The sequence below is a fragment of the Electrona antarctica genome (genome assembly GCF_951216825.1).
Source record: "Electrona antarctica genome assembly, chromosome: 6".
In the NCBI taxonomy this organism is placed as follows: domain Eukaryota; kingdom Metazoa; phylum Chordata; class Actinopteri; order Myctophiformes; family Myctophidae; genus Electrona; species Electrona antarctica.
The window spans coordinates 50,738,118-50,763,992 of record NC_136811.1 but is presented as its reverse complement, the minus strand read 5'-3'; the positions used below and the strand labels follow the sequence as shown (position 1 = coordinate 50,763,992).

The 25,875-nt window shown below is 43.5% G+C and overlaps 1 protein-coding gene across 6 annotated transcripts; it reads left to right on the top strand.

Annotated features, from left to right (window-relative positions):
* The first annotated feature begins 231 nt into the window (after positions 1 to 231).
* Positions 232 to 25,043, top strand: pbxip1b (pre-B-cell leukemia homeobox interacting protein 1b). Of its 6 annotated transcripts, none has more exons than XM_079504345.1 (15): positions 232 to 366; positions 7,751 to 7,825; positions 8,696 to 8,756; positions 9,047 to 9,108; positions 9,677 to 10,244; positions 12,220 to 12,456; positions 14,785 to 14,808; positions 15,623 to 15,678; positions 16,203 to 16,310; positions 18,340 to 18,447; positions 19,264 to 19,371; positions 19,921 to 20,026; positions 21,088 to 21,969; positions 22,361 to 22,542; positions 22,910 to 25,043. In XM_079504345.1, the coding sequence occupies exons 2-15, from the start codon at positions 7,778 to 7,780 to the stop codon at positions 23,249 to 23,251; spliced, it is 2,892 nt and encodes a 963-aa protein (XP_079360471.1). In that variant the 5' UTR covers positions 232 to 366; positions 7,751 to 7,777; the 3' UTR covers positions 23,252 to 25,043. The 6 variants fall into 6 exon arrangements, with proteins under 6 accessions (XP_079360471.1, XP_079360470.1, XP_079360473.1 ...); XM_079504344.1 differs by having other exon boundaries at positions 9,044 to 9,108; XM_079504347.1 differs by lacking the exon at positions 16,203 to 16,310 and having other exon boundaries at positions 9,044 to 9,108.
* Positions 25,044 to 25,875: the final 832 nt, after the last annotated feature.

The window sequence follows — 25,875 nt, the reverse complement described above, 5'->3', positions numbered from 1 at the left end:
AATCTATCACAAATCTACACAAAAAAACTACTAAACTAGTGAAGAAAGTATTTCAGAAATGTAAAGGTAGGCTATAAGTACTACAGTTACTTTCACAAACTCTGGGAAACCATTTAGTTATTGCTGCTGTAAACAGAAACAGAAAGATTACTTTCACATAATGTTTTATTTTGAAGTTTCGCTACCGGAAGCCTCATCTTCCTCCTCGTCGTCCCTACTTGACGCACTGATCAAAATGTTCCAACTACTAGTTGTGTGAATAAGTTGATGGAGAGAAGAGAAACTACTCCATTTATTGACGGACGGTACGTTTCATTGACGGGACGGACTGACTAGCATCAAAGCAAAAGACAACTGACCGGACAGGTAAACAAAAACACACAAACAAACATTACATTATGTTACATTATGTTGCACTGCAGTCTGCATTGCTTCTTGCTCCGCCGCTGTCCTGTTGTCAAGCTGAAGTGAATTTAACAAACCACGCATTTTATTCTACATGAGAAGAAAGTTCTAGGAAATATAGGCCTAGCTGTAAATATATTGTACAAAAAAGGGAAGAATAAGTAAATAACGATTCGTGTCCTGTTGTTTCTAACTTTTGATGATAATTAATTTAAAGAGATTTATTTGATGATTACCATAATTGACAGCTGTCAAACGCCTCTCAAATTAAAGCTTCGCTTCGATGTAAAAAACAGTTGATTTTGATAGCTGTTAACATTTGATTATAGACCACTCTCATGTTTTCTTAATGAAGTGGGCGTTTAATCTAATCAATCTGGTGCTGCTGTTCTTGTACTGGACTTTTACCACTGCATGTGACCATGTTTGGTCATTTCTTGTCCCTGCTGTGGAAGACCAAGACCAGAAAAAAGAAAAGAAAAGCATCATTCAGAAGAACTAAACAGTTATGACATGTGGAAGTAGTTTTCTGTGATGGATATTTACTTAGGCGGATTCAGTTCTCCAAGTACTGGACTGGTCAGCCTGCATTGGCTGATTAACTCCCACTGTACCAGTGGGCTATACTTCAACTCAGAGAGTTTTCCAAATGTTATTTCTTTTTACACTTAGAAATCATTAAATTAACATTATTATGATGTTTTGTTGGGGTCATGGGCATGGCATGGCTTGTGAAAAACCAAACTGTCCCCACTTATGATTATGAAAGCCTTCTGGCAAATTCCAAATAGGCCCCTATAGCTGTTTTATTTTGTATGGTGAATCATCTAATCAAGAGAGTACTAAGAAATGAATTGATAGACACAGCTCTTGAATTCGTTTATAAGTCGTGCATATCTTCAAGAATACCCTGTGAATCATGAGCGTTACATGGCTGTCTATTTTAGTCCTCAAGGCTGTGTAATGTTGCACTCTCCCTCTGGCTCTCTTTCTCCCTCATCCCTCCATCCATCCATCCCTCCTCTCTGGTTTCCTTTCTTCACTTCCCTGTGTCATGGAGGTTATATTTAGCTGCTAATCTATTCGAGCCACTCCAATGTGACGCTCCACCAAGCGGCGTTGCCAAGTCTGCTTATTATAAGCGACTTCGGGATTGTTTGTCAAAGAACAAACAATCCCGAAGTTGCTTATAATAAGCGGACTTGGCAAGTTGCTTGTAATGTTGTTTTTTGGGGCTTGTTTCTTTATTTAATTACATTTTTTCCAAACGATTTTGTAAATTGTAACCCCTGTCTTCATTCGGTGCAGCCTCAACGGGGCACAAGCCAGTGTCCTACTTGTGCCGGGCCCAAGCCTCGGTAAATGCAGAGGGTTGTGTCAGGAAGGGCATCCGACGTAGAACCTAAGCCAAATCAAATATGCGAATCAACTCAATAACTTCCATACCGGATCGGTCGAGGCCCGGGTTAACAACGTCCGCCTTCAGTGCTGTTAACCGACCGTGCTGATGGAAAATGCTTTACTGTTGGTCGAAGAAGGTCTTCATCCAGTGGCAATTGCCTATAAACTGTAATCCTGGGTGCAACTCCCCCTCTGCTAATCTGGAGAGAGCCCCGAACTGAGCTCATGCACCTTCAGGCTTGTTTCTAAAGTGTACAGTAGTTGCTTGCTTGTATGTGTTCGCTTCCTAAATGTTGTTTAAACCAGTGGTTGGGGTCGTGAAACACCTGGGGGGTCCTTGTGTATTTGTCCGTTGACCCCATCTGAAACTATCATGTGCGAACTGCCAGGGACAAAAATATTCCAAATATCAGATATTTTTCAAGGTTTATTTGAAAATAGCAGACCGGAGTGGAGCCACTCTTTCTTATTTCATCTGGCTTCATCGTGACTCCAGCACCTCACCCAAATCTACTGACTGATAAGCTGTGTTTTTTTGGGGGGGGTTTTGCCTTTACAAGCTCACTGCATCACATCGCAATGCATTGTGAGCTTATAGATCGGCTATCGTCAAATAGACGGTTTATCAGTTTAAAGTGGTTAAACTGTTAATAGTCGCTTCTTCTGGGCTTGTTATCGTAGATCTTGTTGCTTATTTCTCTCAGAATCTGGCAACACTGGCACCAGGCCCCCAGGGCTCTGCTCAGTGTCTCTCTCTCTCTCTCTCTCTCGGGACCAGACCGTGATTAGCAGCACAAGACCTAAATTACTGACAGGGAATTAAGTTTTTAAGGGACTTTGAAGTGTGTCATTAACCGTGGTTAACCGATTAAAAACCCTATATATGTCGTTGTACGTGTGATAGCGGAAAATAGCAGATCTATAAACTAAGTCTGTGTTGCAGTGTGGCGTGTTTTGGTGTTATGTTTTGAGACTGAGAGGTGTCAGTCTTCAGTAACTGTCTCGAATAGGCGGATATATCGTTGCTGTCGGGCAGAAACCAACCTCTATCTGGATATTCTAACGCTTTGTGTTTTATCCTAAATTAACGCCCTAATTGATCATACTACAGCGTCACACAACGCATCAGAAGTAGCAGCTCCACTGCCTCGGAGTGCCTCCACAAACTTGAAACGCAGCGTGAAGCGAGTCAAGCGGCCCATTTTAACTTTTTTTTACAAAATATTATTGCCATTTCTTTTTTTATTTTTATTATTTACTATAGTCCTAATAGACCCCAGGGAATTACATCTGGCCACAAAAGATCACGAGATCTACTGAATGTGTCAAACTGACATATTGAGCCTACGACACACAGTGTGGCTTCCCCCCAGTAGGCCACCTTCACATTCAGTAGATCCTGTGATCTTCTGTGGCCAGATGTAATTTCCTGGGGTCTATTAGGACTATAGTAAATAATAAAAAAAGAAGCAATAATATTTTGTAAAAAAATACATATTTATCCCCATGCTCGAATTCCCTTGCCCCCCTGTCAAATACAGCTAAAATCCCTAAAACGAAAGAAAGCAGCAAATGAAAAAAAATTACACTCATCTTTTACTTTCTCTAATAACAACCTAAAACATGAACCTTGGTTGAAAAAAACTAACTAAACTAACTAAATCTTTGCAAAGAAAACAAGTACTTTTTGGCTAATGTTCCTCCCAGAATATGGATGCTGAGAGCTGAATCAGTACTTTTCCCAGTAACCAATTACATACTTGAATCCCACAATTATGTAACAGAAGAGAGTTGTGGGAGAAAATATAAAACAAACAAGTTGTTTTATTTAACTTGAATACAAATGTCATGTACACATGGCATCATAATCGGTATCGGCCGACGTTGGCTTTAAAATGCAATATCGGTATCAAAACGATATCAAAATAATATATCGGTTTTAGCAGATTTATAATAATTATGTTAAAATAAAAGCTTGAAAAAGCCTTTTGTGATGATGAAGGCTGCAGATTCTGTGTTTTCTGGGGAAGCTTTCAAAAAGTCAACAAGTTGGAACATTTTAAAATAAAAATACTTCAAGCTGTTTTATGTCGGGATAACATTTCAACAACGGTGCATCCCTAGTTTGGGAATAAAGGCATTGCTTTTTCAAATTCAGTGTGGTAAACTCCCCTCTTCTACCCCTGATTTGAACCCGTGTTTCCTGCTCGGCCATTCACACTGAGTGAACTAGGCCTATAGATAGATAGATAGATTCTTTATTTGTGTTTCATGCACCAGAGGTGCCCAGCCCACATGGACTTATACAGTAGGACACACCATACAAATCATTGCTTCAATATTGCATAAGTGTACAATAAGATAAATAAATAAGGGATGTGTTCAAAGGATGTGTTCCAAGGGGACCCACATGTGAGAGAGAGAGAGAAGGAGGCTCGTATTCCCCTTTAAATTAACACCGGAGTCTTTACTGTGTAGCAACGTGTCCGTTGCTTGTATGTCTAGAATAGACCCAGCCTTAGTTACCAGAGGGACGGGGGGGAAATATCTCCCCTTCAACTAGGAGTCAGACCGCCAGGCAGAGCAACACAACACACAGCCACTACTAATGAAGAACCCAATGTTCACATGCATGCAAGCCCTGTGAACATTTACATGTAAACACACACACACACACACACACACACGCGCACGCACGCGTTCTATACTTGCGAGGACGTCGACATTTTAGCCCGTTCAATCCAGGAAAGCATCTGCGTCATTTTTTTATTTTCTTTTGCCATGTACACTACAGTACCCCTCTTATCTGCATATTTAAACTTTTTGTGTTTTTAATGCTATACTTGATCATACTACAGTCACAGTGATGCCCAAAAGTAGTAGCCTGGCTAATAAGCCAGACTAATATCACACAACACTGTCGCGGTATATTAGTCTGGGCTGGCTCCACTTGGATTTCATTTCCCGGGGGGCGGGTTCAAACATTTTCTCTTCGACGCAATTGGTCAGAGCTACTGTCAGTCAAAGGTCTCAAGCATTGAACGTCACTGTACCAAAGCCCGCCCATATTGCATACCGTGTCCCGATTGGCCCGACCTGTTCTCGGTTGTAGGAAAGAGGCGTGCTACTGAGCCTCGCCAGACCCTAATCCGCTGGCAGGCAAAAAATGTTTTGCCAACGGCTGATTCGGTCTGGTTTATTAACCAGGCTACAAAAGTAGCAGCGCTTGTAGATTGAATTTGAATCCTGAAAAGTAAAACTTTTGGACAATGTATGGGTTTGATCCACCCGACCGAGACGATGTTGGTTTTTCAGAAAACTGTTAGGATTCAGAAGGTGTTTTGTCCCCAGGTTCTAAATGGTTCATGAATACGAAAAGATATTTAGATATTGCCATTGTTAACGTTTAAAGCGGAAAATCAATGATCTATACCAGGGGTTCTCAACCCGTGGGTCGCGACCCCTCGGGGGGTCGCCAAATTATTTTAGGGGGTCCCCAAATTATTTAAAAAAAAGAAGAAAAAAAAAGGGGGGGGGGGGGGGGGGGGTTCACGGTTTTTCAAAAATAGCAGACCTACAAGCTCGTAGCGCGCCACTCGGTGGCGCGCTATGAGCTTGTAGATCTGCTATTTTTCAATAGCTAAATTTTAACAATGCTTAAAACACCAAAAGGGGTTCCCGCCCAAAATGGTTTAAGGTTATTGTAGCAGTCAATTTATATTGGGGGTCGGGAGGGGGCGGGGCGGGGGTCCCGAGACGTTGCCAAAGCATTTCCGGGGGTCCCCGGCCAAAAAGGTTGAGAACCCCTGATCTATACGCTCAATGTGCCGCAGCACGATGACATTGTGAGCTTGTAGATCTGCCATGTTTTCTGTACGTAACTTAAGTATAAATCAGGCATACTGTAACTCCAACCCTAAACCTGACCTAAATGTCTAATCCTAACCCCAACCTGAACCTTGTCCTAATTGTAAGCCTAATTCAGCCTAAAACATTTCCCCACCATAAGAAGCACGAAAAAAACGGTCCTCCTTCTCATATTCTACTATACTTGTGGACACTTGGCCCTCACACGTATTGTAATTAAGTGTACATACACACACTAACGACGAGCTCACAGACATTTGCATACTATCGCGTGCACGAGTGTATCCGCATGCGTGCACATGGGACCACACAGTAGCGCACACGCATAATTGTACGTCCATGTGCATGCATCAACATTTACTGTACATGTACGACGTGCGTGCGAGTGCACCCACACACACACCACACATACATTAACACGATGACGTGCCAACTAAGCACAGGCACGGCAGGCAATCACACACGCATCCATACAATCTACAGGCACACACACACACACACACACACACACACACACACACACACACACACACACACACACACACACACACACACACACACACACTGTAAAGCTGGGTGTGTTAAGGCTGAAAGCATTGGGCCTCTATTCAAATACTGTCCTTGTGTAAAGAGACGATGTCCGTTTAGTTTTGCCTGTGTCATTGTCAGTGGTGGAAAGTAACTAATGATGTACTCCAGTGCTGTACTTCAGTACAATGTTGAGGCATTTGTACTTTATTTGAATAATTCTTCGACTTCTACTCCACTACATCTCAGAGGCAATTATTGTGCTTTTACTCCACAACAATTATTTGAAAACTTTAGTTACTTTTTGTAGATTTGGGATTATCATTACAAAACATACACTAACCACTTCAACCCTATATGCATTTCGGCCATTTGAAAATAGCCGATCTATGACTCGAGCTTACAACTTACGACTCGAGGGGCGGCGGTGGCTCAGGGGTAGAGTGGCTGGATGGTAACCGTAAGGTTGCCAGTTCGAACCCGGGCTCCCCCAGAGTTACTGTCGAAGTGTCCTTGAGCAAGACACTGAACCCCTAATTGCAGCTGATGTGCTGGTTGGTGCCTTGCATGGTTTCCGCTGCCATCGGTGTATGAATGTGTGTATGTAATGTGTGAATGTAATGCACAATCTCTGTAAAGCGCCTTGGATAAAGGCGCTATATAAATGCACCATTTACCATTTACACTGCGTTGCGACACATTGTGAGCTTGTAGATCAGCTATTTTTTATACATTTGAAAACTTGAAATGGGACCCTCTGTATAATTTAATTATACATAAGGTTTACTTTTACTTTTGGTACATTTTGAGGCCAATACTTTTGTACTTTTACTGAAGTACATTTTGAATTCTATATTGCACTATTGGTACTTTTTCAAAATGTCAGTGCTTTTTCCACCACTGGTCACTGACAGCTCAGTAACATGTGTGTTTGTGTGTCCTGCTAGTTCCATGTCGGGATAATGAATGAAACACTTTTCATTGTCCACATATTACCACACACAATACATTAATCTACATACAATATATGATGAGACCCTATGGGAGACACAACGGCTACAAAACAGAGCTCCACATTCCCTATTATTCACCAAGTATTTGTGGCATTTATGTATGAACAAGAGCAAACCTTTTATGTCCAAAACATAAAAGGCAGTGGTTCTCAGGGTTCCTTGAGGGGGTTCCAAATGGACCCTTACAGTTCTGTAACTCTTGAGAGTGTGCAAATTGCATTTGTGTACCCTCAAGAGTTATGCGGGGCCTTGAAATTAAAACGTTTGACACTAATGCTAGGTTATTGGTTTTCCTGTGGTCCTAGTTTACTGAGTGTGTTTATCTTACTTATTCAAAGTCGCTCTGTCTGGATAAGACAAAGAGCGTCTGCTAAATGCCTAAAATGTAAGAACTGGCTTGCATTGTTCCACTGATTTTCTGATTTAGGTTTTAGTCGAGAGAACGGAGAGGTGGCAGTCCTATTTCGTAACTATTATATTCATTGTCACCCGAACTGAAGACTGGCGTTCAATAAGACGATGTCATTGTGTTGCAGGAGTCGGGACGGCTCCACTAGAGGGCGATGTCTGACAGCAGTGGCACCAACAGCTGGACTGTCGTCACCCCAGAGGTCGGTCTGTCTGTCTGTCATGTCTGTCTGTCATGTCTGTCTGTCTGTCTGTGTGCCTGCCATGTCTGTCTGTCTGTGTGCCTGCCATGTTTGTCTGTCTGTCTGTGTGTAACTGTTTATAACGAAATGTGTGCCACGATCCGTTTAGGCCTAATTAACAGAACATTTTAATGTTACGTATATCAAATAAATAATTCCAATTGTGTATAACAGTACTTCGAGAGACTGTTAGCATGCTCGTTGTATTATTCCAAGAGACTGTCGGCAGTTCTCAGATTGGATTTAACAAATTAATTGGTTCCAAAGCATTCCATAACCACGCAGTGCTCATGTGCCAATGAGATGGGAGCTGATAGTGGGCTTGGCCAGAATAATATCACTGCGTTAGTATACGTCTATGTGAGGAACTTGCATTTTCAAGGGGCAATTGCAGATTTGCCTGGTTTCCAGGTGTAACGGGTGCAGTACTTAGTTCAGACTAGTCATTGGTCCGACAAAGGACAACCTACCTCAAACCCTAACCTAACATAACCGCAAGCACGGGAGCAGCGCATGTTCGAGCGGTTCCCACATGTCGGACTAATGCTCCGTCGGAATTACGTGCGGATCCCGGTGTAACACCTTTTTGCCGGGGAATTCTTCAAAATAAAACAAGGCTGTAAACAAGGAAGTAAACGGCAGTGTGCAGGAGATCACTGAAGAAGGAAAGGCCAAACGGCCAAAATAGATTTTTATAAAATGGTTTGAACTTTGATATCAATAAAAAAAGATCTAAAGACGCCTATACACGTCCAAGGCACCCTGTGTTTTTTATTATAAAGTCGTGTATACACGCATAATTGGTGTTAAGTGTCTGTCTGTCTGTCTCAGGAGACTGCAGCTGAGACACTGAGGGCAGAGCAACATGAAGGCAGTAGCACAAATACAGCAGGTACACACACACACACACACACACACACACACACACACACACACACACACACACACACACACACACACAATCACACTCATGTCGACTTAACTTTTTGGGTCATTGCACTAACCCCAACTCTAACAACAGTCCTTTGAATTTTGGATAAACACTCATTTTGTGCCCAAATGTGGCCTATGACGGCAACGCACGCACACGCGTGCATGCTTACACACACGGTTCTGAAAGGAGGTACTGTATCTATCTAAACTCTTCTCAATGCCCTCCCACCTTTGGGCGTGTGTCAGCAGGCTGTCCATCGTCTGTGGAGGGGTCAGTGGCGACATCAGAGCTCCCTGTGGATGAACGGCAGGTATACTGACCTCATAACACACGATTCATTTATATTCAAAGGGCTTTATTGGTGTGAGAAAACATACGTTTACATTGCCAAAGCAAAAAGTGGAACAATACAATCAAGACAAAGTGTATGTACAATTAGAAGTCAGAGTATCCAATAGATCGATTTATATATGTGCCGAGGTCACTGGATGCGGATAGTGCAGGAATACACAGTGGTTAGTAGTATAGTCTTTAAGGTGGTTGTGTTCCATTTGACATCCTTCTCCTGTCACAGCAGCTCACGAATCTTGCTGCTGTGTTTGCACGTTTAGTTGTACTTCACCCAACAGATATGGGAGTTTGTTGTCATTATTCATGTTTTCAAACTCTCCTTGGGTGATTGAGGGAAGTATGTGTCTCTGATGTCTTGTTACAGTGGACGGTTAGGAAACTTTGACTCTTAAATACCAAAAACAAAACTTACATAGATTTGTGAACAAATCGGGTTTAATAAAAACAGTTTTGTCTCGTCTCAAATCTTTGGTCTGAAGTAGGCTTAACACCTGCTGGTTGGTTGACTGTAGGATTCCTGTTCACAGGGCTTAGAAGACCGGACGGACCTAGGTGAAAGTCGTAGTCCAGACACCATCCTCACCCCCAGCCCTGAACTTGAAGACCCCATCCCCAGCACTGAAGACCCCAGTCCTAGCACTGAAGACCCCAGCCCTAGCACTGAAGACCCCAGCCCTAGCACTGAAGACCACAGCCATAGCACTGAAGACTCCACCCCTATCAATGAGGACTCCACCCCTATTACTGAAAACCCTACTGTCGACCCCGCCCATGGGACACCTGACCCCCGTCCCCCCTCTTCCCTGTGCGTCTCCGGCCCCCCCTCCTCCTTCGATGACGACGCACACAGCCAATCGGAGGGCCTCCCCGAGGGCCTGGTGCCGCCCAGCCCAGAGGCCGACACCTTCTCCGACTCCTACACCCACATAAGCCCCTCCCCCGAGGAGCCCCCCGCCTCGATGCTGACACCCGAGACTCTGGGAGGGGAGGGGCTTATGCAGGGAGGAGGAGGAGCCACAGAGGGGGAGGGGCTAGGGCAGGAAGCGGAGGAGTCAGAGCTGTCTCAGAGGGTGACTGACTCGGGGAAACAAGCAGGTGAGTTTATATATTTGAATGGATTCTTTGGAAAATTCAGTATAACTATTTCTGAAAGAGTAGATATGTTTATATATTTTGTTGATTGGTGTTGATATTATATCTTAAAGGAGCATTCAGTGATTTGGGTGATTTGGAAAACCACCCAGTCCGCCCCGGTAACAGTGGGGGGAAGTGCAACAGGCCAACAGCATGTGCACCAAGGCCCGCCCCCACTCGATCATGATTGGAGGAAGGCCCCTCTCATCCTGATTGGATGACGGTTTTGCCACCCGCCACCAAAACTGAAACTAGGGTTTTTTGACCCCAGGGGCTCACTGGGGACAGGGAGGAACTCCTTATATGGTCAGCACACTCTATAGTAGGGAGGATTATCCAGTAAAAACAAGTGATATTTGAATTAAGTCAAATCACTGAATATACCTTTAATGTACAGTATAAAAGTTGATGCTAATTAATTATATTCTAATTGGAAGATTTGTTGATTCAAATTAATATTTATAAAACAATAATCTGAAATGGATATAAAAAGTGAGTCATCAGGTAAACCATTGACACATAATTGACACTGGGGGAAAAAATAGGTTGCAAAATCGTGGGATAAAAATAAAAAGTTAACATTTTATGTATTATTACTGATGCACTCTGTGTGGGTGACTGTGTTTATGTGTGAAGTGTACTTACTGGACCAGCTGGTTCTGGACTTATACAGTCATATCTGGAGCAGGGACTGGACACTGGGGTTGGTATGATGATAGCATGATGCTGGTACAGTAGAGATACTGTAAAGCTGCATGAGCTCTGGAACCCAATGTTGACCTTGACAGCACATTTTGATTTAGTTTATTTTGGTCACCTGAAATGTTTTACTTGTCTAAATGTAAGATTTTAGTCGACTAAATCTAAAGTTGATTTAGCCCGACTAAAATATATATATTTTTGGCGGGCAGTGATGCCATTGAAATGGCTCATTTTCACTTGGCTGCATGCCAGAAGTAGCTGATCTACAAACTCACTCAACTCACTTGCAGCGTAATGCATTGTGAGCTGAATTCAATTGTGAGCTTGTAGATCAGCTATTTTCTGTCTGTTACACCCACGCGCACCCATGATGACCTGTTTTAGTTCTACTGGATCTCGTCTCCACTAGTCCCTCCATAACATGTTTTTATGTGTTGACGAAATTGTCAGTATATTTAGTCTTAGTCAATGTAAAAATCATTCATATGTGAATATGGTCTATGGGGGGCTACAGCCAGAGGCTATGGCTATTTGGGGGTTCATGCCATGCAAACGTTTGGGAACCCCCAGCTTTAACCTCCTGCTCCTGGTACGGTGCTTTTCTTCTGCATGGTACCGGCTCGGCTCAACTCGCTTCACTTAGTTTTCCACTGCGGATATGAGGATCTCCTCTGTGTAGCTGGCTGTCATACAGTAGCAATGTCAATCCCCTGGCCTGTATGAGTGTTCAAAAATGCTAAAGCTCAAGCTAATGCTTCCTCGCAGTATAGGGGAGTTTGTCTTGATGCAATGACGCAAAGTGGCGATTTTCTCTGACCAAACTTTTGATATCGCCTTGTTGTCTGTGATACCAAAACAGGTACTGTATGACAGGGTCCAATCCAAACGAATTTTGATGAAATAAAATTATTATATTGTATTAGATTAATCATTTCCATGTTGTAAATTGTACATACATTTTCAAATATTTTTTAAAAATAGCATAAATAGCAGATCTACCAGCCTACTCTTTATAAGCTTGTGTTATAAGCTTTTAGATCAGCCATTTCCACTATTTCGTACATTTTTTGGAAAGAAAAAAATATTAAATGTGTCAGTGATTTCTTTGTATATTAACGTTAGTTGTCATATCTGCCCATGTGCAATAATCGCCAATGATATTTTTGATAGTTTCAGGACATTCAGCCCTACTTGTGTTTGTATAGTTATGCAAAATGGCTGCTCTCCCCCCCAGACTCTCCCATGGATTCAGAGGGCTGGGAGGAGAAGGTAGGCAAGGAGGAGGGGGACGCAGGGCTGAGGAGGAGGAGGACTCTCCTGGAGCAGATCGTGAGGAGCGACGAGGATGAGGAGGAGGAGGAGGAAGAGGAGTTCCAGCCGCCCCACCGGGGGGAGGAGTTCAGCTTCTCTCTGAACAAGTGCATTCTGGGAGCCATCATCCTGCTGGGCATCGGCACCGTCTTCTTCTCAGGTAGGCGTTGACCACTTGGTGCCCTAGGCTAGTGTCTGGTGGGAACGCCGGAAAACGCCGATCTACAAGCTCACAACGCGTCGCAGCAGGGCTTGTAGATCGGCTATTTTCGAGATTCGGTGTAGGCGTAAAAAAAAAAAGAACAGAGCCAACACAGGTCAGTTTTACTAAGAATAGAGCGTTAAAACCATAGACATATAAAGGCAAGATGACCCGCCCGCGTCTTTGGCCAATGGAGATTTCCATAAAAAAAGTACAGCATTACATGGCAACTTGAGGTACTCTTCTTTAATATTTCATCATGAGTTTTCACACAAAAAGAAGTATAGATAGGCCCCTTACAGTAGGTTGTGTCAAAGGTCATGTCTTACCTAGACTCAGGATCAAGAAACGAATTTTGACCTGAAGGTCAAGATTTAATTTATCCCCTGAGCAAGCAGGCAGGGCTCTATTAGCTCAATGATAAAAATGTGCACAGGAAACCGAGTTCAAATCCGGGGTAGAAGAGCTATAGCGCCCCCCTTTGGCCAATTGGAGTAAGACTGGTGTCAGCGCTACTTAAGTTTCATAAACGTGTGACTCTGCATGTATGTATTAGAGGCAGAAGAAGAATTTTCATAAAACTGCAACTTTCATTGGCTCATAAATCTTAAAAACAAAAGCCCAACATTTTCATTAGATATTGGTCCAAAGTTTGTACTGTACACTTTTTCGTGGATTTTGGTCAAAGATTCCAGGAGTAGATAGATTTGAACTGTTTTTCATGATATCGTTCAAAATGGCGGGTGAGGTTAAAAGTCAGAACACGAAAGTTGTTCGGCATGAGGAGACGCATATGTGTATAGAAGTTTTATTGCTGAGGGTCAAACGGTTCATGTGCTATGCCTGTTCAAAGTGTGCATTTTCAATTGAGTGCTATAGCGCCACGCTTTGGCCAGTGGTCGTGGGCTTCGCGTCCTCACCGTTTGGCATAGCCCTCTACCATGCTGCCGCGTTTCGCGAAAACCGACGGCACGGTTCAGCCAGAACTGCAATATAAGGCGGAAGAAGGTAAAAACAGACACATACAATAAGGGACCATAGGCCCTTCGGGCTTGGTTCCTTAAAATGAATTGGGGGCACAGTCGGTAGTGCTGTCGCCTCACAGCTAGAAGGTCCAGGGTTTGATTCCCGCTGGGGACGCTGTGGGTCCTCCGCGTCATCAGTGCCCATACCCAAGGTGGGGTTTGGCGAAAGGGCCTTTCTTTGTGGAGTTTGCATGTTCTCCCCGTGTCCCCTAGGGTAGGTACCCTCACAAAAACATGCAGTAATCCTGGTCTCTAAACTGCCAGCCGAGGTGCCTGATGAAGGGGAAAGGAACTGGTTGGAATAACGTGTTCCTTTCCACGTGCTACGTCCAACCAGGGAAACTCCCCCCTGTCAGGTGTAAAGGAGCAAGTTGGACACTCATGCATGAAGGAAACATGAGTTCAAGTCCGTTGCTCTCCCCAGGTTGGCGGAGGGTGTGTAGAGCCCAGGGGTGAAAAATGGGTTACAAAATCGTGGGATAAAAAATAGATAAATAATTTAAAATCTCCATGAATTCAAGGCTTCATGGGGTGTGTAATTGATAGAAAATCATTAATTTAGTTTGGGTGAACTACTCTTCTTTCTAAGCACAGAGCCTGCTAGGAGCAGTGGGAGCTATTAATAGGTGTGGGGAGCAGCTAGGGGTCAAGTGTCCTGCTCAGGGCTACACATTCTCACTCGCACGCCATTATTGGTGGCCAGTTGGGGCAACACTATTTTGACCATCCTTTGCAACATGTGACGCGTCATGGGGAGCCTGCCACGTCCAATATCTGTCACTTGGTCACATGTTGGCCAACTTGTCCATAGTACGACCTGGGTGTGACTGAGTATGGGTTGCTCCAGGACACTTCAAACCGGTGACCTTCTGTGTCCCAAACGGCGTGTGTGTGTGTGTGTGTGTGTGTGTGTGTGTGTGTGTGTGTGTGTGTGTGTGTGTGTGTGTGTGTGTGTGTGTGTGTGTGTGTGTGTGTGTGTGTGTGTGTGTGTGTGTGTGTGTGTGTGTGTGTGTGTGTGTGTGTGTGTGTGTGTGTGTGTGTGTGTGTGTGTGTGTGTGTGTGTGTGTGTGTGTGTGTGTGTGTGTGTGTGTGTGTGTGTGTGTGTGTACCCACCCATAGCCTAAAGACCAAGTGTATCCCATAGCCTGGGGGCTAACACAATTACAAAAAACTATTTGTGAGCTAATTGTGGATGGGTTCTGGTTGGCATCGTAAATTAGTAGTTGAAGGACTCTGAGACTGAGGTGTGTTTTATCTACAGGTATCTTCATTGACGTAGATGACGGTAGGTTGTGTGTGGTGTGTGTGTGTGTGTGCGCGCGCATGAGTATAATATGAGTATCCATGAAAATAACAAAGATGTTTTTATTTTGGTTACATTTGACACATTTCCTTGAATGCTTTGCACGGCAGACTTCACTATAATTTAGTGGATATTAGATTTGTAAGCACATGGTGATGTGGTGATGTTGATGCATGCTCCCAATCCTCACATATCTTTGTTAAAACAACAGACGGGTGTGCGTGTCTATGCAACTATGCACGTGTGTGTGAGCGTGTTTGTACTTGTATTTGCTTCACCTGTGAGGGCCATTTGAGAAATCGGCATGCAGTTTGTTACTGTATAAATAATAAAACGAAATCAGTCACAAGATGTATTTATGTTGGCCACATAACATAACTCACATCGTCAATGCTTGTTTAACTAGTGCCCTAAAGCCTAAACAAACATTAGACTTGCTTACTTGAAACTTGCTTGAGAGCTTCATCCAACACACACTAATCGTGGTTATTATTTGCATTTTATTCGATTTCAAAGAGCACTTATTAACCTGTGCTGTAATGTTTAGCCAACACTGGCGTAGTTATTCAGATGACTTCTGTAATATTTCAATGACCTTTAAATCAAAACAAACATAACATCAAAAAATGAAGACATTACTGGAAAAGAATTGTCTGTTTATGTACGATACGGATGACTCTGTGAATAGTCAATGACATGTATTGACACCGGTATGGTCCTTTTTTAATGTACAAAATGTACTATTAATATAAAGTTTGGTTGATCGATTGACTATCATGTGAATGTTTGTTTCCAGACAGTGAATATGAAGCTTACATGGACCTGAGAGATGCAGAGATCCCAGTAAAACAGGTCAGTTTTCAGTAGTCGTCTTAATGTCTGTACAGTTCTGTATCACTATTCACTCCTCGGCTAAGAAAAGGCATTAGACTGCTAACTGTAGGTCAAGGTGAAATTAATCCAACAATCAAATCTAAGGTGAACTTCAATCTCCGCGGAGACTTGACTAATGGAGGAGTGGATAGAGCAACGTCTCAGGGGAAAAGTCCAAACCCATTTAGACCTGAGGCCGCATCGGTGTCGCCTCATAGCTTTTTACCACTCCTAACCATTATTTTAATCTTTACCTGTTGATAAATAGCAGATCTACAAGCTCATAGCGCGGCACAGAGTAGATTTTTTAAAAATCGTGAAAATGTGTGCAAATTCTTTGAATGTTTTTAACTCAAATATTTGCTCCTTGGGGGTCCCTGGAACAACATATTTTTAGATGGGGGTCCGTGGTCAAATTCAGATAATTCTGGGTGTCCTTGACATGAAAAAGGTTGAGCACCACTGACATAGAAAGTGCGTGTGCGTGTGTGTGCGCGGTGTAGGAGTGGTCGAACACAGAGGGACCTCCATCACTTGCAGATGATGCAGATCTTCTCAATAAGTTGGACAAAGGAATTGAGCGGATCTCTGCCCTCCAGGCTAAGCTACAGGTACATGCATGTACTGTGTGCTCTGCTCGGTCTCACATGAGCACCCGTGAAAATGTGTGCAAATTCTTTGAATCTATATTCTTTCACAGTGAACGTTTTTAACTCAAATATTTGCTTCTTGGGGGTCCCTGGAACAACATATTTTTAGATGGGGTCCGTGGTCAAATACAGACAATTCTGGGGGTCCTTGACATGAAAAAGGTTGAGCACCACTGACATAGAAACATAGGGTTGAGCACCACTGACATAGAAACATGGGGTTGAGCACCACTGACATAGAAACATGGGGTTGAGCACCACTGACATAGAAACATAGGGTTGAGCACCACTGACATAGAAACAGGGTTGAGCACCACTGACATAGAAAAATAGGGTTGAGCACCACTGACATAGAAACATAGGGTTGAGCACCACTGACATAGAAACATGGGGTTGAGCACCACTGACATAGAAACATGGGGTTGAGCACCACTGACATAGAAACATGGGGTTGAGCACCACTGACATAGAAACATAGGGTTGAGCACCACTGACATAGAAACAGGGTTGAGCACCACTGACATAGAAACATAGGGTTGAGCACCACTGACATAGAAACATGGGGTTGAGCACCACTGACATAGAAACATAGGGTTGAGCACCACTGACATAGAAACATGGGGTTGAGCACCACTGACATAGAAACATAGGGTTGAGCACCACTGACATAGAAACATAGGGTTGAGCACCACTGACATAGAAACATAGGGTTGAGCACCACTGACATAGAAACATAGGGTTGAGCACCACTGACATAGAAACATAGGGTTGAGCACCACTGACATAGAAACATAGGGTTGAGCACCACTGCCATAGAAACAAAGGGTTGAGCACCACTGACATAGAAACATAGGGTTGAGCACCACTGACATAGAAACATGGGGTTTTTCATGATTTAGAAGACATTAGAATCAGTTCTCAGGTCTAAAAGGGTTAAAAAGACGACGGTCTGCTATTTTTGAAAAATCGTTAAAATGTACCTCAAATTTTTCAGAAAATTGATTTAGAAAAAAACATTTTTAAATTTCGCCTGTATGGGTTAAAGACCTGAGGCTGATTCTACAAATGCCTTCTAAATCGTTATCTCTCAAACGTTTTCTTGCCAAGGACCCCCAAAATGACATGTATTTGGCCACGTCGGACCCCCATCTGAAAATATGTGTTTTGTGCCAGAGACCCCCAGAAGAGAAGAGAGAGTCTTAAAGAATTCAAGTTTTTCAAACACTTTCAAGATTTTTCAAAAATTTTAAAAATACTAGAACTAATGTACAAGTTCGCAGCACGCCACAAAGTGACAAGCTCTGAACTTGTAGAACTCTGTTATTTTTTTTAATAGACAAAGCTAAAATAAAAAATAATCCCGGTTTTAATGGATTCAAGGAATACTTTCTCTTCATCAATTTCCCACCCTGTGAAGCCTTGAATTCATGGACACATTTAGTTTGTGTCACATTCCTACCAAAAATGCTTGATGAACCAAACACATTTTAAAACGACACAACCAAAAAAATCAGTTACTAAACTCTCACACAACTCTCACAGTATAATCCAAGTGTCTTGTGTCCAGTCGTGGTATGATCGTCGCTACTTTCTAAAGATTAACGTTTCCGTGAAAATGCAGTGTTTTCAGACGCATGCAAGAACGAAGAAAAACATTTTCAGATGCGGGTCTGTGGCCAAATATATTAACCCATTTTGACCTGGGATCAGATTCTAAAAATGTCTTCTACATCCTGACAGTTTTCTGAAAAAGCTATGTTTCTATGTCAGTCGTTCTTCGATTTTTCAAAAATAGCAGACCTACAAGCTCGTAGCGCGCCACTCGGTGGCGCGCTATGAGCTTGTAGATCTGCTATTTTTCAATAGCTAAAGCATAACATAATGCTAACACCAAAAGGGGTTCCCTCCCAGAATGGGTTAATATACATTTGTACTTGACACGTAAACGTTTGAGAACCACTCCTCTAATGTGCGTGTGTGCGCGGTGTAGGAGTTGTCGAACACAGAGGGACCTCCATCACTTGCAGATGATGCAGATCTTCTCAATAAGTTGGACAAAGGAACTGAGCAGATCTCTGACCTCCAGGCTCAGCTACAGGTACATGCATGTACTGTGTGCTCTGCTGGGTCTCACATGAGGACCCGTGGATTCAAGTTCTCAGTCGCTACAACTGATTTGTCATTTGGATTCCATAGAAGCCACGTGTCTTCTATGGAAGCATGTTGCACAGCGAAAACATCTACCTTATAGCTTTTTACCACTCCTAACCATTATTTTAAACTTTACCTGTTGAAAAATAGCAGATCTACAAGCTCATAGCACGGCACCGAGTGCCGAGCTACCACCTTGTAGATCTGCCATTTTTGAAAAATCGTGAAAATTCTTTGAATCTATATTCTTTCACAATGAACATTTTAACTCAAATATTTGCTTCTGAGGGGTCCCTGGAACAACATATTTTCAGATGAGGGTCCGCTGCCAAATACAGATAATTCTGGGTGGTCCTTGACATGACAAAGGTTGACTGACATAGAAACATAGGTTTTTCAGAAAACTGTCATGATTTAGAAGACATTAGAATCAGGTCTAAAAGGGTTAAAAAGACGACACAGAAATTGATGACCCCATTAACCCATTTTGACCTGAGATCAGATTCTAAAAATGTCTTCTACATCCTGACAGTTTTCTGAAAAAGCTATGTTTCTATGTCAGTCGCTCTTCGATTTTTCAAAAATAGCAGACCTACAAGCTCGTGAGCTATGAGCTTGTAGATCTGCTATTTTTCAATAGCTAAAGCATAACATAATGCTAACACCAAAAGGTTTCCCGCCCAGAATGGGTTAATATACATTTGTACTTGACACGTAAAAGTTTGAGAACCACTCCTCTAATGTGCGTGTGTGCGCGGTGTAGGAGTGGTCGAACACAGAGGGACCTCCATCACTTGCAGATGATGCAGATCTTCTCAATAAGTTGGACGAAGGAACTGAGCAGATCTCTGACCTCCAGGCTCAGCTACAGGTACATGCATGTACTGTGTGCTCTGCTCGGTCTCACATGAGGACCCGTGGATTCAAGTTCTCAGTCGCTACAACTGATTTGTCATTTGGATTCCATAGAAGCCACGTGTCTTCTATGGAAGCATATTGCACAGTGAAAACATCTACCTATCTATATGGGCTGTTTTCCATTATTGCATAAAATCTTAAAGATGGAGTGCCGTGATGTTTGTACTTTTTCTGTTTTGTATGTGTGTATATGGAGTTAACATTTCTCTAATAGACCCCCAGGTGTGGTTAGAATATTGAAATATGTCTTCCCTGTGTATTTTTGGTAATACAATACAAACGGATTGAAGCCAAGAAAGTGCTATGGTGTGTTTCCATTGGGGTCTTGTGAATTCAATTCATTGAAGCGTTTAGTGACAAATATACAATGCTATGCAAAAACATTATATAAACGAACAGCTGAGGCCATGGTCTCTCTCTGTGTCTGTATCTCTGAATTTCTGTGCGTCACTTTGTCTCTGCATGTGTATGTGTGTCTGTGTGTGTCTCTCTCTCCCCTCAGGCGCAGCGGGAGGAGCTAAAAGTACCCCAGGGCCAGGCGACGGAGGGAGCCATGAAGGAGCGTCTGCAGAGGGAGGCGGCGGTGGTGGTGGAGGAGGAGGGAAACGGTAGGCTGAAGAGAGAGAACGAGAGGATGAGGAGCTAGACACTCTCAGAGCTGGACTGTGTGTGTGTCCGGCCTCCACAAAGAGCTAGACACTCTCAGAGCTGGAGTGTGTGTGTGTCCGGCCTCCACAAAGAGCTAGACACTCTCAGAGCTGGAGTGTGTGTGTGTCCGGCCTCCACAAAGAGCTAGACACTCTGAGCTGGAGTGTGTGTGTGTCCGGCCTCCACAAAGAGCTAGACACTCTGAGCTGTTCTGACCCAACACACACTCTCTGCACGTATACAGGAGGAGAGACATGAGGGCATTAATATGACCCATAGAGGAGGTACACACTTGCATACATACGAGAACTGCATTGGCACCTGTTCTTGTATAAAGCCATGCTTGGAGATTGTCCTAAATACATCTTATCTTTTCTGAAATGGGACTCTGAACCCCACCACACCCGATCCTGTAATTTCCCCAAATTCAAGGTACCAAAAGTTAACTCTGAAGTCTGAACTTGGTAGATCTGCTTTTAGCTTCTGTGGCCCTAATTAATACATGGAATGACCTGCAAACGACATTACAATTGAACACATTGGTACCCTTGAGTCGTTTTAAAACCTTGGTGAGCATACAGACCCCCACGATATGTAACTGTTTTTAGATCATTTTGAATTTGTCTTATTTGTACACCTTGTAATTTCACATGTATACCTTTGTCTGTGATGTTTTTCTATATGATATTGTATTACTCGACGACTCTGAAAATGAGTTTAATTATGAGTGTAATTTAGAGAATAAATAAAACTTGAATGAATACATACATACATACACATACAGGGAGGTGTGAACTATAGAGCCTGACCGATGGCAGCTCTTAGGTTCGATTAAAAACCTAGACCTAAACCACTGACATTTTGGCTATTGGAATTTGGCCCCATGTGGTGCTTGTCCTTCTCTCCACTTTACACTCTGTTTCCTGTGTTTCTACTTTTCCTTTCGAGGGGGAGAGGGGGGGTCAAAGCGTCTTTTTATCGTGCTAATTCACACTGTGTTTCTGATTCTCCTCTCCTTTAGTAGCCGATGGAGCGCCTCCTCTACCTGACACTGGTGGTGCTGCAGAGACCCCTACTGGCCACACGGGAGACGGCGGTCAGGAAGCCCACGACAAGAAAGCGGAAAAGGCAGAGAAGAAAGAGAAGAAACAAAAAGACAAAAAGAAAGACAAATACGACGCGGGGGAGAAAGAGGGGAAGGACAGAGAGAAGAGGGAACGGAAGGAACAAGAGAAGGCGGAGAAGAAGAAGCGCAAAGAAGACGGAGGGAAGAAGGAGTGGAAAGAGAAGGAGAAGAGAAAATACGAGAGGGAGGAGGGAGGAAAGGAAGGGAAAGACTGGAAACACAAGGAGGAGGAGAAGAAGAAGAAGAAGGAGTGGAAGGAGACAGAGGATTGGAAGAAAGGAGAAGGCGAGGGGAAGCAGTGGAAGGGCAGGGAGGGAAGGAAAGAGCAGGGGGAGAGAAAGACGGACGAGAGAAAAAAAGACGGGAAGGACGAGAGAAAAGACTGGAAGAAGGACAAGCAGGAGAAATGGAGCGAGGAGGAGAGAAAGGAGGAGTGGAAGGACAAGAAGAAAGGCAAGGAAGAGAGGGATTGGAAGAAGGAGAGCGGGAAGAAAGAAGAGAAGAAACACTGGAAGAACAAGAGAAACGACCGGGACGAAGAGGGAGAGTGGAAGGAGAAAGACGACAAGAAACATGGAGGAGGAAAGAGAGAGTGGAAGAAAGAGGAGGGGAAGAAAGAGGAGTGGAGGAAAAACGGAGGACGCTCTGACAAAGACAAACACGACAAACGGCACCGCGACGATCGCCACGATCACCGTGACGGCCAACATGACCATCGCCACCACGATGACCACCACCATGGTCACCGCGATGACAAAGTGTGGCACGCTGGCAAAGGTTATTATAAATTTGTTCCGATATTTTCCATTTCTAGCAGGACTCAGTTTGATATCGTCTCTGTCAGGTGGACAGAAACATGTACCCATACAGGTCCATTTGGTTTAATTTTATGCTCTCAAAAGTTAAATCATTGTTAAATCATTGTTAAACATCTGCATTACTTAAGTCTACTTAATTAGAGAAAGAAATTGTGGACAAAATCCTATCCAACGATAACAAGATTATTTAGTTTTGGGTCAGCAAGTCTCAAACGGCGGTCCGTGGCTCAGATGCTGAAAGAATAGTGGGCCTTGATATGAAAAAGGTTGAAATTCACTGGTCTAAACAACATTCTATCTAAATCACATTCTTAACTAGTGCAACTAACTGCTCCCCTCCCCTCCTCCAGGTGGGCCGTCCCACTCCCCCCCGCTCTCCGTGGAGCATCCTGACTACTGGCTCCACCAGAAACACAAGCTCCAGAGGAACGCCAGCCCTCCACAGCTCCGCTGTGACTCTGTGGAGACGTGCGCCCGGGCCCAGGGCCTTCTGCAGCCCGTCCACCATGACCTGTTTCAGGCCATCCTGCAGGTAGCTGTTTTACGGGTTTTTCCGTTTTTTTTAACGGGTTTGTGTAAACACAAACATTGTCCTAACACTAACATTGAATGCCATTGGCAATGAATGGCCAGTTTTGAGTGTTTGTCCTAACACGAACATTGAATGCCATTGACAATGAATGGCCAGTTTTTAGTGTTTGTTCAAACACAAACATTGTGTAAACAAGACAAGTGAGGACGGAAATTGTGATTGGCCGCAATGAGATGACGTATGATGATAAGAGAGCCCCTCACTTCACTGAGTTGAACAACGCAACGATGTTAGGAGCTCAAAATGTAGGTGATTATGTAATAATTGTATCAGGCCTAGTAGTGACCTCCTCCTCCTCCACCTGCAGGGCTACCTGGCCAAGGCGGAGGCGGCGGGCGCAGTGGAGGCCTCCGTGACAGAGGAGCTCAGGAAGCTGGCGTCGGACTTCTTCCCCGACGGCGTCTTCGCTCACCACCTGATGAGCTTCAGGGACTTCACCGAGGACGTGGCAGACATCCTGGAGGACATGGTGGAGGAAGAGGAGGAGGAGGAAGGGGAGGGCGAGGAGGAGGAGGATTCTGCCCTGGAGCAGGAGATGGACGGCTTCGAGGAAGAAGTGATGCGGGAGTTTGGGGTGGCGGCGACGGAGGAAGGAGGAGGGAAGAGTATGAGAGGAGGAGAGAGGAGGAAGGAGAGAGGACGTGGCTGACGGACGGAACGCAGCGAAAGAAAGCGGTTTGAGGAAGACAAAAGATGAATACCAATCCCCCAAAAAAGAATCTCTGCCGCTCGCTCGCTCACACTCCGGGCATGGTGGTGTTTTGTGGTGAAGCTGGTGACCTGCTGAAATAATATGTGACAACCGTGCACTGTAGAGTAACATCACGCCAACGTAAATCGTTTCGCGGAGTTCAACCTAGCGGTATTTAGGCCACGTATTTAAAGACTTCCATGTAAGTTATGTGAAGTCCACAAGAAGGTCACATATTTCGGCAGGTCACCAATTTCACCGCCATGCTGGAGTGAGTGAGTGAGTGGCAGAGGTTTGGGGGGTATTGGAATTTGGCTAAAGGGAGAGAGAAGGGGTGATGGAACTGTTGACATTGTGGACCACACACACACACACACACATACACACACACACACACACACACACACACACACACAACACACATTACTTGTTTCCATCTCTACATCCCTGCCTTTTTTTCTTTGAATTTTGCTGGTCTTAAAATGCATCTTCAGTTTGTTCAGTGGGTTCCGAATGGACCCTTACTGGTCTGGGCCAGGGGTTTCCCCAGCAAAATGATTGATAGTTAGTAACCAAATGGACCCTTACTGGTCTGGGCCAGGGGTTTCCCCAGCAAAATGATTGATAGTTAGTAACCAAATGGACCCTTACTGGTCTGGGCCAGGGGTTTCCCCAGCAAAATGATTGATAGTTAGTAACCAAATGGACCCTTACTGGTCTGGTGAGTAACTCTGAGAGTGTTGAAAAGGAACCTCAAGTTTTACTCTTATTTCCTGTTTGTCTTAAACTTTTTTTTCAAGTTCTGGCGACGTTTCAATTCTTCTTTAGGTTCTCGGTGGTCTTCTGTGTGCCTCTTTGGGTTCTCGGTGGTCTTCTGTGTGCCTCGCCTGTACATTTTTAAACACAAGCGCATATCCTACCGTACCGGAGGGAACGGGTTTTTTTCTGAGAAAGGTTTGGTAAAGTCGTTGATGGGAGCAGAGAGATGATGAAGATGTCGGAAAGAAAAGTCTTAGTGAAAAATACAATATAATTTATTCACGTCGTAATGTTCAGTCTTTTCAACTGCATCTAACAATGGCCGTCCCACCAAACATCAAAGACACTTGAACCGTTTCCCCTTTGAAGCTAATTTTCAACCTGTGTTCACACAATTGGTTCCTCACCAATTTTGTCATTATGAAAATGGCTAACATTTATTTCTACTCGCGCTGTGTCTCAGAGGAGGGCTGTGGGCAGTTCTGAAACCTGCCTACCAGTGAGCTCATCTGAGTTTTATCGTTTCAAACCTTTTTAAAATACGTTTTATTAATTCAAGAACAATCGCTTCTGTTTCAGCATGCCAACTCTCCTGGGACGAGAGAGGCTGAACTGTTCACAGCCCACCAATGAGACACAAGAGTGAGTAGACGGAAATTATGCCTTTTTTCTCATTTTTTTGAGTGGTGCAAACCACTCCAACAACCAGCTTTGTCTGTACCCGTGTACCTGTACGTGTACCTGTACGTGGCCCCACGCACAGGTGAGCATGGTTGCTATGGTTAGTGTGTGACGTCACTGCACCACTCGGTTCACACGGGTGTGATTTTTTTGTAATGAGCAATTGAGCATTAATAGTGGGCGCCAATTATATGAAGACATGTTGAGAAAGTGGCTAAAGTGCTCCTTTAATGTCCTACCCAGAATTTAAAACCACCTGGGTCCCCCTTCCTCCTTTAATGTCCTACCCAGAATTTAAAACCACCTGGGTCCCCCTTCCTTGTGACTGCCAACATTTCTATACTGTCAAACCTATGCATTTTACCTTCATGCAATACCTCTTTTCAGCCAGTAGGTGTCAGAGTAGAGCAGGTAGACGAACTGCAACCACCACAGTTGTGTTAGTTGTAGTATTGTATTAACATACTATCATCTTATACGTGGAAAAAGTTATCGATTTCAGCTTTAAATGTTTCGGTTGATCTTAAAAGGGACTTTTCACCCACAGCCTTCAATGTTGATTGATTTCCACTACAGTTTGTACGAGAATTGGAGAAAAAGAAAAGAAAAGCCCAGGTGGCTGTAATAATTACTGATTAACCTATAGACTAATATATAAAACAATTTTAATTTAAAACCTATTATATGTTCCCAGGAGGATCCATGATTAAAAAAAATCTTAATTGTTTTATTACGCTTAATAAAAAAAACCATTTAGTTTGTTTTTACCGTATTGCTCCACATCCGTACTTTTTCAGGTGAAGTCTCGTTGTGGAAGAAGCAAATAAATAAACTCTTATGTTTACATTTTAAAACAACATTAGTAACCACATTAACTCTGGTGTCCATATTTTAGGCAAAATGTTTATTTTCTTTTTTCCCCACCCCCACCGCCCTCCCCATTCTTTTTTTTCCCTTTTTTTTACGAAATAAAAAGGTTATTTGTAAATAGCGGAAATAGCAGATCTAGCTTGTAGATCTGCTATGTTTGCTAATCGTCGTGTAGGGCTTCGGTGGTTAACTAATTTATCCTTTAACCCATTTTGACCTGAGATCAGAAATAGCAGACCTACAAGCTCATAGCGCGGCACTCGGTGGCGCGC

What these genes read in the sequence shown, in the direction of transcription:
- pbxip1b (XM_079504344.1), top strand. Translation starts at nt 7,778, where the DNA reads ATGTCTGACAGCAGTGGCACCAACAGCTGGACTGTCGTCACCCCAGAG. An exon ending in CAGTAGCACAAATACAGCAG is followed by an intron (nt 8,757 to 9,043) that starts GTACACACACAC and finishes GGCGTGTGTCAG; the next exon opens with CAGGCTGTCCATCGTCTGTG. An exon ending in CAGAGATCCCAGTAAAACAG is followed by an intron (nt 15,679 to 16,202) that starts GTCAGTTTTCAG and finishes TGCGCGGTGTAG; the next exon opens with GAGTGGTCGAACACAGAGGG.